Genomic DNA, 16,807 nt, shown 5'->3' on the forward strand with positions numbered 1-16,807 from the left:
ACAGTGTTTGCAACAGTAACAACATCAACACCAAAAAAAAAAAAAAGATTTTGGCTGAATGGAAAAAGTGGTTCCATCTATTTTTATGAAAGAGATTATTTAAAATAGTTGATCTGAACTTCTGATATCCTAAAGGAGATAGTGGAATTAAGTGAAACCTTTTTCTATTAACTCTTAATGGTTATCAAACCAGTGTGTTACAAAAATATTAGTACTGTTTCTAAAAAATCAAAAAGTAGCTTTACTACAACATAAAAATATGATATTATATATGTAGATTTTTTTTTTTGCATTTCTTTGTATTTCGTTTTCCTGTTTTGCTCAGCAATTTTCTTGTACATTTAACTGAGATCCTCCTTATTGGCACCAAATCCAAACTTTTGAAGGCGAACCATTTCTCACTCACCATCGATAACTCCACAGTTTTCCCTTCTCCTCAGGTTAAGAGCCTTGGTGTCATCCTAGACAGTTCACTTTCCTATAAATCTCACATCAATAATCTCACCCGTTCTGCCTACTTCCATCTACGTAACATTAACAGATTGCTTCCTTCTCTTTCCACCCAGTCTACGTCCATTCTTGTCCACAGCCTTGTTACCTCCCGTATTGACTACTGCAATTCTCTTCTGCGTGGTCTCCCCCAAAAATCCCTCCATAAGCTTCAACTGGTTCAGAACTCTGCTGCTCGCATTATCACCAGAACCCCCTCCTACCAGCACATCACCCCTGTTCTTCAGGAACTTCACTGGCTCCCTGTGAAATTCCGGATAATATTCAAACTTCTTCTGCTCACCTTCAAGGCCATTCATAACCTCGCTCCTCCTTACCTTTCTGACCTGTTAACCACTACCTTCCTTCCGCCTCACCACCATGGGAAGCAGAGCTGTCAGCTGCTCTGCTCCCAGGCTGTGGAACTCTCTGCCCCCAGAAATAAGAAACATTGGTTCTCTCCCCCAGTTTAAATCCCAACTCAAAACTCATCTGTTCAAATCTGCATATCCACTGTGAATCCACTGTTTGTTAATTTTATCTTGTGCTTCTGTTTTATTGTTCTTATTCTGCCATTGTTTTACTAAGTGTTTTATCCTATTGTAAAGTGTCCTTGGGTGACTTGAAAGGCGCTCATAAATAAAATTTATTATTATTATTATTATTATTATTAAAGCACCAGGTGCTGATGCTATAGTTTGAAATCCACAAGGTCACATTATGGCTATTTAATACCAAAGCTTTAGTCAACAGGCTCAAAGTACAGTTCTGAATTGTACTTTGATTGTCTGCAGGGAAATGTAAAAACAAGAAAAAAGCTTATTAACTGGTAAATTTTTTCCCCATCTTTTCATTTTTGTACATCTGTGAAAAATGCTTAACGAAAAATTTGCAAGGCTGCCAAAAACGTCATCCAAAAAAATATGAAGGCTTACTTTTTAATTGCTCTGGTTGTTCTCCAGATGATGTGTAGGCCTGCAGTGCATATCTTATGAACCTTTATAGGTCAGAACAATTGCACAGATGTGCCAAGTTTTCGATCAAGCAAATTTATATTCTAAGCCAATGTGTCTTTTACTACAGTGTGTATTTTTAGTATTTGGAAGAATTAAGACATTCTAACTTTTTTCTGTAAAGCTACTTTGTTAAGTTTTTTAATTAAAATATTTACCAGAAGGAAACCTTTTTGTAGCTCGCAGATTGGCTATGGCAGTTGCAGAGCTTAGTTTGACTGTGTGAATGACTATAATTTAAAATAAGGTGGGAGAGTGACTTGTGGGCTGACTCAATTTTTGTTTGACCTGAATTTTTGACAAGAACATGTGGTGCCCCTGAAAAATAGCTCACCACTTTACAGAAGCTTATTACACTTGTATTATTCGGTTTGAATTATGGCAGTTCCCTGTCAGCTCTTTAGTAAACACATTGTTTTGTGTCTACAATTGGGGAAAAAAGTGCAGCAGAAGGCCACAGTTCCTATTAAAAGCCTTCAAATTTTCCCCTTTTATTGTAAAGAAATTCTCAAATCCTGAAAAGTTCAGAATGAATGAATCGTCTATTCATGTGAACAGCCTGACACGAATATAAGATTACAAAGAAATCCTGCTGTTTTATTAATACTGAATTAAAGAAATGCATCAGCATCACTCCCTGGTTTAATGATGTTATATATTTGAGAAATTGAAGTCAGACGACCCAAATGCAGGACTCATAGGCAGAAGCGGACCTCAAGTGGAAGGCAATTCTTTATTGCAGCTGGTGAAGTTAGAAACATAAATCTAAAACGGAGGCAAAACTGAGTTGAAAATCCCAAGAAATCTAGGAAGCTCAGCGGGGAGACAGACAGGCAACTACACAGTACGGCGTGACAAGGAAGAAGTGAAAGATACTGCTATTTATACAAGGATTACTGAGGGGACTGGAAACATCTGGGAAACAAGAAAAAGGTGACAGCAGTCAAGACAAAGACACCGGGGACAGAGTAAATCTAAACAAATGACACAAGAAACAAGTCACTATCAGGAATGCAAAACGAACAACATCATAACAGAACAAAATGCTGATAGCTAAAATGCTATACTAATACCAGAAAAATAGATTGTAAACTAGGAAAATGTTCAAAATTCTACAATTAGTGAACCCAGAACTAGCTGAGAATATAGACAAACCAATCTCAAAGAAAACCTAAATTACAAAACTTAAAACCCTGGAATTTTATTTTGTGTGGTGTGGCATGCCATGGGTAAGATCATTATGAAGCCTGTGAAACTGATGATTATTTAGACTTCTGACTGACATGCTACATCATTATATGACGTAACATGCAATCCATTGCTATCTTGTGTCAGTGTAGTGGAAAGCTTTGGATCCTTCATTTCAATTCAAAATGAAAAAGTCGAACAAATAGTCTGTGACACTGTCATAAAAGATGCCAATATATGGGTCTTATTCAATTTAAATGTACAAATGTATTGGAAATGGCAGGAGTAAGTAATATGTTTCTATAACTTTGTGAGTGAGGGTTGAGTCTGAGTCTGAAGGTTAGGAGCAATCCTCTATGGGAATGAAGAGGAGGGCGATAACATTTTGTTAGAGAGCTTGCTAATGATCTTTTAATAGTGGCTTACAGGAATGAGCAGCGTGGGATTGACAAAACAGTCTCAGTCAATCTTCAACTTCAGACAACTGAATAGAAAATTGCCCGTAGCTATAATGTCCTGCGCTCATATAGATTTAAGCTGTATGGAGGAGTGATAACAAATGGCTGATAATTAGAATGAAGCACAGCTATACTAAAATATCTTTTGTTAGCTTACTGTTTCAGAGCCATGCAAACCGCAGCTCTAACATCTACTAACAACATTTGTCAGTGAGAAACCTGTAATGATTTCTAAATCGTCTTCTTTTGATAACAAACCCAGATTTAAACCTCAAAAACAAAAATGACCTCAACAAGAAGTTGTCAAATTGCAAATATTGTGTCGTGATGTGATGTTAGATATGTGCGTAAAATTTCCCAGTAACCCAAAAACACAGAGCTGTGAAAAGCAGCAATACCTGCCTAATGGTTCCTTTTCTAAAATAGCTGTTACAGATCACAATAACAAGAAAACATGTTTATATTACAAAAGGCGTTTCATTATAATAAGTCCTCTCATATCGACAGAATCTGCAGTTGTTTTCATCCTCGTTATCAAATGAGCCTTGCGCTCCGATGCTCTTTAATTTCTGCCACAGCTCTGGTAATATTGAAGAGGGAATTTGCTTCTGGATTCCCTTGTGTCAGATTGCCCCAGCAAAGCGGTTAGGCTGTTGATTTAAAGAAAGAACCGAGCTCACACATGTGCAACTATGAGACAGCTGTTCTATTATTGACAGTGCATGTGGGCTGAGGGACCACATAAATTGATGCAGTCTGATAAAATCACATCGTTGTCATTTCACTGTTGGTGCAATTTAAAGCGAGGCTTCACTGTAGCTGTCGTTATCTTACAGAAAATAACTTTCCACCACTGTTAGCAAGGCGTCTACTTTCTGAATGGTGTGGCTGAAGACAAGGCTTGCAGGGAACAGGCAATGAATTTGTCTCTGGTAGCAAGACTTAATGTGATAAGGGTAGGTAATCATCCTCTCCAGATATATAATTCACTATTAATAGCCTATCTGACTCTAAATTTAACCATGACAAATTATTGTATTTCTGAGTCATTTTACAGCCCGCTCACGCTCCCCATCTTCCCTGCTCCCCCCTAACCTATTTCAAAGAGTTGGTGCTACTGGCCCAAATGTGTCACACCTAACAAGGCTCGCTGCAAATTTAGCCTGTCAATATGTGTCAAGCCTCATTCATCAACTATCACTCTTCATCTGAGCCGTCCTCGTACTTTCACAGTTCACCACCGAAAGGTTTGACTTTGCCCCGAGCTTGCATTGGTTCAATCCCACCCCCAGGTTCTTTGCTTTGAGGTTTAAAAGCAATGACAGTCACTGTCCTTGCTAAATGTAAGTGCAACAAGGGAACACAGAGGGAAGGAGCTGGGGGGGTAGAGACAGTGTAACCAGCTAATCATGAGCGTCTCCCCATAATTCAGCTACATTGAGTGTCCTGTGACTGACATCACCTGCTCTTTTCTCATTGACCAGTTGTGACAGGCATGAGAATCTCACATCTGCATGGTAGATTTGTTTTCTGAGTGTCAACATACTGACATACAGTAACACATCCGGGGTATTTTTCATTACTTTTTTTTTTTTAATTCCATAATTCTCATTAAAAGGAAAAATGAAGAAAAGATGTGTTGTATATTTTTTGTCCCCAGGGTTTGAAAGGTGACTCAGGGCCAGTTGGTCCAGTTGGTCCCAAAGGAACCAAAGTGAGTGAGTCTGCTGTACATGCTGGGCTGGAAAACATTAGAACAATAATCTTTTTCGTAGTTTGCTTTTCTGTCATCAGGGAATCTGCTTTACTTTCATGAGCTGCAGTCTCGATAATGTGGCTGTCCATCTGTTTGAAGTGCTGCTGTGAATTGCTACTCCAAACATGGCAAACTAAAGGATATTGTTATGGCTTTCATAACTTAGCAAGACCTTATTGATGGCCGTATAGAGTAGCTTTTATCCTGGCAGAGGGAAAATGGTCCACTCTCTCTATTTGTGGAGTATTTATATATTCAAAGTGATATATTTTTGTAATGGGCATGCCCAACAAATCCCTTTATCTTTCCCTTTCTAAACAGGTCTTTTCTGATACTGAAGCTTAGAGATGAAATGGGAAATGCATACCATTGCCTGCAGTTTGCTGGACTACTCATAGGAATAGTATTTGACATTAGGTTTTTAATTCTAGGAATACAATAGTTGCATAGGTATGCCCTGCACAGGTGGCTGTAGCTGGTTCCATAAGTCTGGGGTTTAAGACAAGAGTTTGATGCAAAACCTTGTTCTCATCAGTGACATGAATTAGATTAACTCTTGTAGTGATGTGGAAAATATTGGTCTTTTTAAACTTTTATTTTCATGCCACAGTGGGATTATTTCCCATATATGAGTTGGAATGTTTTTCCTATAATTAGTTGCCATATCTCTTGCTCTTTTATTTTTCTTCCCTTATTAGGGCTTTTTCCCCCTTTTTTCTCTCTCTCTTTGCTGTTGTTGTTGTTGCCTTTTGGTAGAACTCACCGCATAATTGTAGGTGCAATGCACTGTCTGCCAGCCTTGAAGTTATAATGAGGTCTGTGTGTTTCTGTGAAGACAACAGAGAATCACAGCGTATTTTATCCTGTTTTCCGGATGGGAGGGTGAGAGAGGGGGTGGAGAGAGCGTTTGTTTGTATGGAAGCTGACAGAGAGAGGCAGATTTGGAAGCATAAAGTAATGAGTCCCCTGAATATCCCATAGCAGGCATATTTTAGCTGTGACATTCATTTAGACAACAAAATGGATATGAACTACAAACACCTTCTTCTTCTTCTTCTTTTTTCCCCTTTCATGCACATCTGATAAAAGAATATTGGCAGCAGTAAAGTCATCTATTTCTCAGCTCAGTGCTTTATAAATGTTGGGACTGCTGTTAAGAGGGGGTAGGATGGCAGTAATAGTGAACAGTGATCTACAAGTTTTATCTTAAAAGACAAAAAAAACAAGACAGTCAGCAAAAAGGATGTGAGCTCATTGCTTACATTACATTATGTTGGCATCAAAAGGCGTTTTCTCCTTCCTTATATGACTTTTTGTGACCGCCTGTATGTAACAGTCAGCGAACAGTGTTATCATGCCTCCCCCTTGTTAATGCTGCGAAGCTCTCTCATGATGTAGTGTGCCTGCATTTGTTTTAAAGCCTGTCACATTTAATGGCCCACCTGCCAATGTGAAAGTCATCAGACATGCTTCATGTAAGGACATAGTGTAAATACCAGGTAATAGCCTTCTACCGTACATAGTGCTTATATTTGAATATACCTGCTATGAAATGTCATCTTACATGAGCTGACCTTCAGGGTTTTTTCTCACAAACATGATAGATGGCCTTTAGGTTTAATGATTATCAGTCAATAAAAGATTTTATAAATTTAGCTGAGTATGATAAAGAGTTAATGCTGCGCATTTTATTTATTTATTTATTTATTTATTTATTTATTTATTTTTAATTATTGTCTTCTCTTACAGGGTGATACGGGTCTGCCTGGAACTCCAGGGCTGCCTGTAAGTTCACACTTCTTCATTTACATCTCATTATGCCATCTGTGTATGTGTGTGTGTGTGTTCAAATAAAGTGGTGATGTTAAAATGTACTTATGAGGGTATGAAATGAGATGCATGAAATGGCAAAACTGAGCTTTGTAAATACCACAGCCTTTTGGCAGGCTCTACACATAGTGTTAAAACATCTGGCCCACAGAGATGGAAAGTGGGGCACTCCGGTGAACGCTCTCTGTGTCACATTACCGTCGCCTGGGAATGGGTCAAACGAGGAGCAGATAGATAGGGCTCAGTGGGCGGTTTCACTGGAGCCAAAAAGGATAGGCATGAGCAGCCAGGCAGAGAAGAATGGAGCTCCAAGCCTCTGGCTGGGTGTGGAGTTTGACAGGTAGTCACTGGCTGTATCCTACACGGGTGAGACAAGCACTTACTGGAATGGTATCTGTCCCTGCAGACTTTGTGCATTTACAGACACCCGTGAGAAATGACACCGGGATTTACGTCTTGTATATTTCTCTTGTTTGGCAATATCTAGCAGAAAGAAAACATAAAATCAGACACAAGTTCCACTTCACAACCAAACAGAAGCCGTAGCAGACCACATATACATTAAGTGTATTTACTTGTCTAGTCACCTACAGTACGAACAAGTAGCCCCATAATTTGTTGGACAATAACACAGTTTTTGTAGTTTTGCCTCTGCACACCACCACAGTAGATTTTAAATCAGACAGTCACGATGTGATTAGAAACCTTGAACATCACCAAATGCCATATTTCTTCCACTGAGAAGCTCCAGTAGGCCTTTACTGCCTTCAGTTTTGTCTTCAGTATCCGAAAAGCATGATCTATATGGAGCTCAGACTTGGCCAGTGAAGAATATCCAGTGTCTTTGCCTTGAGAAACTCTTGGGTTGCTTTTGCAGTGTGGATCATTACACATTTGCACTGTGAAGTTCTGCTTGATCAGGATTTTTTTTCAATGTTTGGCTGAATCTGAGCAGAGAGTATATCCCCGTACACTTCACAGTTTATCCCGCTACATCTATCAGCAGTCACATCATCTTTAAACACTAGTGATCCGGTTCCACTGGCAGTCATGCAGCACATGCCCATGCCATAACAGTGTCTCCATCAATCTTGACAGAGTGTTTCTCTCCTTCTTCATAGCTTTTTTCTTTCCATTATTCTGGATCCATAAATCCAAATATTTGTTTATTTTTGGTAGAACTGTGCACACTTTTGTAGATTTTTTCTAGCAAAGTCTAATCTGATATTCCCATTCTTGATAGCAACATTGCTATCAAGAACAACAGGGGACAAAACAAGTGGTTTTGTCCCCTGTTGTAGACTTGAGAGGGTTAGTGGGATTTGGCAGATTGGATGTGGTGGTGCAAGACAGGGAAAAGAATCACTTAGAAATCAGTCCCATAATAATTTTTCTTGTCCAAGCTCACCTGTGCTGGTACTCCGATATTCACTCAATACAGATTCACTCAGTATTCAGTGAGTTAAACTAATCAGCTTGAGTAACACAAAGACCTGCTTCAATTTGTTTTGCAAGCAATTTCACAAAAACATAATTCTGCAGCATGTCACATTGGGATTGAATATCTGATTTAAGAACTGAAGTGAATGCAGACGTTACATGCAAGATTTAAATTTCCAGTTCATAAAATTCAACTTGCTGAGCAGTGCTTACCTTTGAGAATAATCTCTCATCTTCGTCTCATCTTTCAGTCTCCGAGTGCCACGCATGAACTTTCTCTCCCTAAGACATACAGGAGCTGTACATTTTTCCTAGCAGACACGTTTTGTGACAAACTGTGCAGATGCAGTGTGTTTGCTTTGTGATATTTGTTGAGCTCTTGCCTACCACTTACAGAAAAATGTTAATGAGTTTATGCTGGCTCCTCTTGTGTAACACTAGATAGATGATGAGTACTGCAATTGAAACTTGATTTACATCTGCACCATGAATCATCTCTGGGATGAAAAGGAGAATATAAAGAATGTATTGAAGGTGTAAGCAGGCCGTGGGATGTCATTATTTTCTTATTACTGAGCATATTACTGAGTATCTCCACACCTTCGCCGAAAGCAAGGCAAGGCTGCTGCACACAAAAAAATTAACTGATTTTAAGGGTAATATGCATTAACCTGCCGATCAAATTTAATTGCTCATTAACCGAAGGTATTGGATTGCCATTCCAAATTGCTCCGGCCCTCTCTGACCCCCTGTCCTACCGCCTTGAGGTTGTTTTTAACTTGGCTAGATGCTGTGAAGTTTTTTTCCTTAACCAAGTAAACATTCTGCAATTGTGCGCTTTAGTTGTCTTCTGTAGTCTTTCAGGTCTTTTCTTGTTGGTGAGCTGGTCAGTGCATTCAGTCTTCTTAACAATGCACCAGACTGTTGATTTGGCCGCCCTTAAAGTTTTTGCTGGATTGCTTATAGGTTTATTTTGGGGTTTTTTTTCCTGCTAATGGTGAACGTTCTGCTTTGTCATGGGAGCAAAAATAGCTTTAATTCCTAAACAGTTTAAAAAAAAACCCAAAAACCCTTGAATTAAGGCTGAAAGTCTGTCCCTCAATCACATACTGCTTATTTGATTTCAAATGCACTGCAGAGGTGTGCAGAGGCATGTCTACAACAAGAAAAAAATAATGCGTCTTTGTCCAAAAACTTACAGATCTAACTGCATTGTGACTGTGTGGGCACAGTGTGTAGGCTCAATTCGTTATTGCAAGGGAGTTGATTGCTGATACAGAGTAAAAGTATACTGCGGGTGGTTAGCTAATTATGTGCATATCATGAGGGGATCAGCCTGCCAGTCTGTTACAAAAACTGTCCCACTGCTTCTGGCCTGCCCCTTTTATGTCACCAAAGTGCTTACAATGCCCACAGAACACTGCCACCATTCATTAGCTATTCTCTAATGCTAATTTCCCATTTGTAAGGACAAGCAATGCAACAGTCTTTCTCCGACAGGCAAACAGGATTTTAGCAAACTTTCTAACATCATGCCAGTAAATTGGTCCACGAGCGTGAGCAGAAAACGTTGGGAGGAATTTTTTAGTGCAGACGTGCTGCCAGTGGATTTGCATTGTACTGCTTGTTAGCCATTGTCAAGATTCTGTGCTAACAATCCCAAGCAAAGACCACTGTACCATTGTACATGAATAATTGATTTATTAGCAAAACAACTGCAGGGGACTGAGTCATGTTTTGTTGAGAGTGTCACAGGTCAGAGCTGGCTTTCTTTTTATGGACACAGCTGCAAAAGTCTGAGAGTTGTCAGCCTCCTCGTTAGCTTTTTTTTCCCTTTTGTTACTTTGGATGAGGCGTCTGACTGACTTGAAAGACGTGCGTCATGAATGTCCATCTGTGCAGCTGTCTCTGTGAAGAAAATCAGCAGTCTTTGACTTGTGGATGCCAATTGAAAGACGACACCAATTATTTGGGTTGTATTTGAAAGCGGAGATGTGGTGCATGGCGTTGTTTTGGTTCTGAGACGACTCCATTTGGCCTTTCTTGACAGTGAACAGCAGGGTGTCAGGAGAGTTGTAGCAGTCATGCCCTCATTTCTCTTCAGGTTATTCTGGTCAAGGATAATTATGTCATGAACAATTGTGTGGCATGTATTTTTATCCCCTAATGTGTGAATCATGTTGCATTTTCAAACTGACTGAAGTGCTTTTTTTTTAAAATACAATTTATTTTAATCACAGGCTGAGAAAGAATGTCTGAAAGGAGATCAGGTACATTGACTTTACTTAATTGTATTTTCTCTGAGGCATCCTGTACTATTGTGTTTTTACTTGCATTTTTTTGTAAGCATAAATGTCACAATTTGCTGTTTTCAGGGTCTCCAAGGTGAAAAAGGAGAGAAGGTAACAAATATTGTTCTTGAATTTGCTGCTGCAGAAGGTGCACATACCATGTTTTCAGTAAAGTACAGCTATTTGGTTTAGCAGCCAATTACCGAAGCACCATATGCATGCCCTTGCACAAGACATTGCTCAGCAGATACCTTGATTAACTTGCTAATAGTTTCTTATCAAGATACTTTGTAGAGTAATGGAATGAATATCTGATCAAGTGAGGCTGCAAATTACCCGTTCAAGAGACACTACTCATGTAAAAGCCATTCAGAAGTGAGAATGAACGCTACAGCACTATCTAGTGTCTTCTATCCTTCATGAAGTTCTAACTAAGCTAATGCTGTATTTCCTATCACTGTAAATAAACCCACTAACCCTCTATAAACCCACTAGCAATCCACTGGTCTGTTGAGAACAGACCAGTTCTAGTACCGTTCTGCTTTGCCAATTGTAGTAGCCTTTTCACCATGATAGATGTCTTTTCCCTAGGGATCGGCTGGAGTGCCTGGTCATCCAGGGGAACTGGGGAAAGAGGGCAAAAGGGTGAGTAAACAGAGACAGATCGCCAGTTGTGTGGCCTGGCTTGTGGTTGTACTCACGGATAGGGTTGCCAACTCCCTGAAAAATAAATAAGGGACACCTCGTGGCCAGGGCCGGGCGACCCAGTTGTCTTCACCCTTCCCAGTGTGGTGAATTTTCTAGCTCTTTTTTTGTGTGTGAAATTATTTTTTTAACCATTTGACTTGAAGTTGATTTAAGTAGATGCATATTCTATTCTTTGTGATATGAACACATGTGAAACAAATGATCATTTAGCCATTTATTTTTAGCTCAAAATGACAACATTAACACAGTAAAACAGGTCTCTTTCTTAAACAGAAGCCTGTCATGCTTAACTTTTGAGAATATAAGTAAATCTTTCTTTAAAAGAACTCTGTCCTGCTTAACTTAAAATAATAGAAAACAATAGAAAGAAAAATATTCTTGTAACAGTGCACATTTAGTGCATTTAGTACAATTGGCTTCAGTTGAGGTATTATTTCAGCTTTTCTAATGCTAATCAGCTGCTCCTGTTTGTAAACCCGCTTGTTCCCATGATTACGCATCATAACTCATCATCATTATTCATCTATGTATTACTTTTATGTATTAGTCATCAATTTGTTGTAATCATCTATCCTTGCAGTTGTTTATTACACAAAATAAGTTATATTATCACACTTCTGGCCACATAGCGCTGATATTCACTGCACATGCCCATATTAACGTTTTCCAGCCAGGTGTTTTCCTTTTCCCATTCTTCCCTTTCTCTGAGGGGAACAAACATTGCTGCTCTAATGCTGGGCTCACACTGTGCGATTTTTGGCCCATTTTGAGCCGATTTTTGAGTGATCGGACCGATTTTGGCCTTCATTGTGCGTCGTGTAGTATACGTGGGGTAACGAGAAGTGATTAACACCTCACGACCAGCTCCCGATCATCAATCGCTCGTGAGGGTGTCACCACAGCCGCTCACACTGCTCACGCGCAAACGTAAACGTTGGTGAAAAAGACGGCGCAGCACGGCTGTGCAGCGTGTGATCTGGACACAAGCGATGGAGGCACAACTTGTAGAACTTTGGAAAGCTCATCCGAGCCTTTTCGATGTGGCATCACAAAATTATCACGACCACAACAACCGTGAAAATAGTTGGATTTACACTGCTGCTCAATCACAGCTGCCTGATCATGTTTTTCATTAGCAATTTAGCAAAGTTGATGGTGGTGGTGTGTCTGTGTGAGTGAAAGACAGAGAGAGCGAGCGACAGATTTTCTGTTATAACCTTCATTTTATGGAGGCACAGTGTGAGCACTCAGGTCGCATCAGAGCATCGGGCCGTATAGTGTGAGACCTGCATCGTGACCTACCAACTTCTAACCCCTGTGAGTCAATCGTGCAGTTTGAGCAGGAGCTGAATAACGTGACTGAAAAAATCGCACAGTGTCTGCCCAGCTTTAGGTGTACTGTCATCCGAGACTTGCACCGCAGAGTCGGCGTTTGTTCCCCTGTTGGCCATGCTTGTTGTTGTGGTCATCTGTTGTCTTCCGGTATTTTCTCCGCAAGCGACCTTTCCTCGACCAATGAGATGAGCGGTAATCTGAATTGTCATACTCGAATTGTCATAAGTGTGCTGTCAGCTCATTGGTCACAAAGCAGGAGAGGGGCTGGGAATTATGTTTTCAAACAAAGTGTTAATTCCATTAACATTTATAGACTACTTTTGATTCTCACTGTATTACGGGACAAAGTGCGTCCCTTATTAGCTCAATACGGGACGTGTACTTTTGTTTCGAAATACGGGACGATTCCGTATTTTAAGGGACGGTTGGCAACCCTACTCACGGAGAGGACCTGGCCTGGGGAGAGGCCAGGCAGCAGCTGAACGGCTGTTGTTGTTTTAGAGGAGGCAAAGATGATCTGTGGCAAGGGGATTGCAATGGGCCTGCAAAAGGAGACGGGTTGGTGTGTGCTAGCTGTATGACAATTAATGAATGGGCTCACTGGTCAAGGGGTCACACACACACACATACACACTCATAATATCACTGACAGAACACATGGTTCAGTCCCATTGGGTGACAGTATTTGGTTTCTTAAAAAAGCCAGCTTGATTTGAGACAGACACAGCATCCATTACTGAATCAACTGAAATGTTATATATTTATTTGTCAGCTCTTATTCTGTGGTTAGAAATATAAGTGTCAGGATTTTGCTGGCAAAAATGTGCACTTAATACAATTTTTATTCAAATACCTTTTTTTTTCAAAGCCTTTTTAACACAAAATTTCAGTCTCCGTGGGAGCATATGGTGATTTCCAGTTGATTATACTTTAATTGTTTTGGAGCATTGTTAATTCATGCATGAAGTTCTGATATTAATAATAGATAAACATAAAACACTGTGGTTAGAAGCTTGAACAAGAGCAAGAATGTTATTTTTCCTTGCCGTCACAGCTGAAAGGCAGCTCTCGCGCACAGGTGGAGAGAATGTCCTTCTGCGTGTGCCGTTATTGACTCGCCTGTGATAAAAAAATAGCTGCTTCATGCCACTCGGTGTTGGTGTTTGTTTTACAGAGAATGGTCATAAAACAGCAGGAAAACATTTGGCTCACTGCAGCAAAACATAAAATATATAGGAGGTTCAGCTGTAGAGCACTCATAAGTAGGTCAGGGAAATGTTCTTTTCAGATTAAGGCGAACCCAAGATGATGCACAATACTCGTGACATCTGGAGACGAGCATCTCAAAAATTCCACCCTTCTGTGTGTTAATGCATTCCGACTCAAAACTTCTTCCAATACCATTATAAATTTATGACCTATCATCGACCATGTTATTTCTCAATGGCTCGTTTCCCATAATGCATAAAGTATCCGACTCTATTGTGAGGGAGAGAAGTCACGGTCAACGAAAGCGATCTCAGTGAGTGCAGATGTTTTTTTTTTTTTTTTTTTTGTTGCTGCCGTTTTTTATGCTTTTGCTTCCTCGGCCTCATTAGTCATTGTGTTATTTTATACCTAGACTGACTTAAGTAGTGGCTCAGCGTCAAAGGGACCGAGCATCAGAGACATCAATTATGGTGTGTGCTTTTCTTCTGGAATACAGTTTCATTCAATCATAATTGGGTTAGAAGAAAAAGGGGTGTCTCTCTCCGTGTTTGATGTTGTGGCTTCTTCGCTTCCTATATCCCTATCTTCTATATCCCCATAATATTTTTTTGCACTTGCTATTTCTTTGAAGATTTTACAGGTAAAACTGCCATAGGGCTTTAAACAGGCGATCACAGACTCTCTGGTGTTGTTGTTGCTGAAGATACCGTCCTGAACTACTGTCTTTGATGGCTGGCTGACCTCATGAGAACTGTTAACACGCTAAGGTTTCTGCCTATTCTTAGCTTGAGGAGTCACACGGAATCCAAGTTGTTGACCAACTTGTGCTTCTGCAGTTTGACGTTCCTATTTTAGGAAGCTGGGCATGGATCATCATCAGGGGCCAGCTAGTGGCCTACTGATACAGCCGGAGACTCTCGTCTAATTAGCAACTCTCATCCACGCAGGCAACTTTTGGTTTTGTGAGAGCCGTAGCTGCTGTACGACTTATGCAGAATATCGTGATGTAGACTGACCGCCCCGCAACCTTCATAGAATAGCCAGGAGTGGAAAGCTTTCACAAAGCCTTAGATTCAAGCCAGACCATCTCTCAAACTGTCTGCTTCAATTTGTTGTTGAAAAAAAATACAACCACTCTAAGCCATCTAGCTTTACTTGAAGGAGATGTGGAGGGCATTGTGGTGGTGGAGAAGAGGAAGGATGCCGTTTGCGTTGCTCCTTCTCCAAAGCTTAAAGCAACATTTGCAAGAACTGATATCAGTCACCCAGACCCCTGTGATCCTAACTCTTTATTTCACCTTATTAACATGATAGAGAGCTATTTAAGTTTGTCAGGATGGAGGTATGAGCCAGTCCAACCATGTCTAGGAGTTTATGGGAATGTAGTGCCCCTACATTAGACATCACCATTAATGGTAATGTGAATGACTTGGTTCTATCTATTATGAATGGAATTGACACAGAATAGCAGGCAAAGAGTAGGACTTTGGGATTCAGTGGTACATTACAGCCGATCAAAACGAAGATAGGGAGCACCTGTAAAAGGGATATGTCCCCCCGCTGACTATTGCCTGCTAAAATATTCATCACACTCTGTAATGATGTGCTAAGCGCTGGGTTGTCACTATAGGCTGGCTCTGCTCTACAGAAGTTGAGGAGGTGAAAGACATGCATGCAGAAAGGAACCAGAGGGGGAACATCTTTGTGTGCAGGTCGGAGATAAGTCTGCTTCACGTGACTGTATAATAAAGTTTTAAATGCATAAAACAGTGATGATTTTAAATTAGGAAGAATTGTAAAAGTAACAAACGGCATCATTTCATCTGCTCAAAATAGATCTGAAAACCCACATTTGGTCAGTGCACATTTATCCTTAACATCAACACATATAGAAGCACCAGAGTGAGCACCGCTCATTCATGTTGTGCCAAGACTTCCCAGCATGCCCTGCTTCTGTAGTTGGCTCAGGGTTGTGAGTTGGTTCAGAGCTGACATGGGTCTCTGGGTAACTCAGTAGGTTCCTGTGGATTAATAAGTAATCACCTTAAGAAATCCCCCTGTGCAAGGTGGGTCTTGGAGGTTTAATCCATGCCTAACACTACATTAAGCCTTATTAGCAGTATAAATGTACCTGTATATAGAAATACATTTAAATCCTGCATGAAGTCACTGACAAATGTCATGTTGATTCTTGGGAAAAATACAGCACAGTCATATGTTCTGATTAAATGTTTGGGAACTACTGGTAAACACTGTAAAACATTGAATTTCCCTTATTGACAGACAACACATTATTTCCTTTTATGCATTTCGCAGAACGTAAATACTGCAAATACAGAGTATTTGAAATCCTCCTGTAATAAGCTGAGCGCTTGTACTGTGTGAAGGTTTCCTAGTCTCCGGCTTTAGAAAATGCACACATCTGACAGATGTGCTGCACAGTGTTTGTTCTTATTAGACATAGCTATACCAGTGCAGAGATGATGAAACTCCAGCAAGCCCTAGAGGAAGGAGAGCATTGCAACTGCTGTGTCTACAGATGTGTTCTCTTCAAATGAATTATGCACTCAAGATCCTCTTACTCATTTATTCATTTGTTTGTATATTCAAATCTAGTTAGCTGGTTATTTATGCGCTGCTCTTATTTCGGCAGTGAACTACCTGACGCAGTTACTAAGTATATGGATAACTAGCTGGCGGGCTAGCAGCTCAGTAAGAAACATGTAGGCGTCTTTTATTGTGTACGAGGTAAGACGATATGTGTAGTGTGCTGCTAAGCTCAGCTGACTGCCTTTCAGTTATTGATTATTTTTGTTTCTATTTTTGCAAAAATAGTGTTTGTCATGTGCCCGTGTACCTCAGCTGGAAATGTGGATGGACGACACTGTGCCACAGAAGATACCTGCCACATATGTCAGGGAGATAAGAGAGGACAAAATGTTCAAATGAAGAAAACACCTAGATGTCTTTGCTGGGCAGGCAACGCAAGATGATCGGGTGGAGGGAAAAGCCATTAAAAGTGCGACGGGAGGAATCTTTTCTCACTAAATACTATGATGTGGCGCATCAGTGCCGCTGATAAAAGAATCC

The 16,807-nt window shown here is 40.2% G+C and overlaps 1 protein-coding gene across 4 annotated transcripts in view; it reads left to right on the top strand.

Annotated features, from left to right (window-relative positions):
- The window catches only part of LOC146655776 (uncharacterized), a 118,390-nt gene that overhangs the window by 39,894 nt on the left and 61,689 nt on the right, over nucleotides 1–16,807 (top strand). For 3 of the 4 annotated variants that reach the window (XM_085428374.1, XM_085428377.1, XM_085428378.1), the window contains 5 exons: nucleotides 4,809–4,862; nucleotides 6,654–6,689; nucleotides 10,415–10,444; nucleotides 10,550–10,576; nucleotides 11,057–11,110. In XM_085428374.1, the coding sequence (XP_085284500.1) occupies nucleotides 4,809–4,862; nucleotides 6,654–6,689; nucleotides 10,415–10,444; nucleotides 10,550–10,576; nucleotides 11,057–11,110 (201 nt within the window). The remainder of the gene's footprint in view (nucleotides 1–4,808; nucleotides 4,863–6,653; nucleotides 6,690–10,414; nucleotides 10,445–10,549; nucleotides 10,577–11,056; nucleotides 11,111–16,807) is intronic. The other variant, XM_085428375.1, reaches the window with a different exon arrangement.

The sequence above is a fragment of the Rhamphochromis longiceps genome, linkage group LG13 (assembly GCF_057381845.1).
Source record: "Rhamphochromis longiceps isolate RC_006_pf linkage group LG13, R_longiceps_female_GT1.1, whole genome shotgun sequence".
NCBI classification, from domain to species: Eukaryota; Metazoa; Chordata; class Actinopteri; order Cichliformes; family Cichlidae; genus Rhamphochromis; species Rhamphochromis longiceps.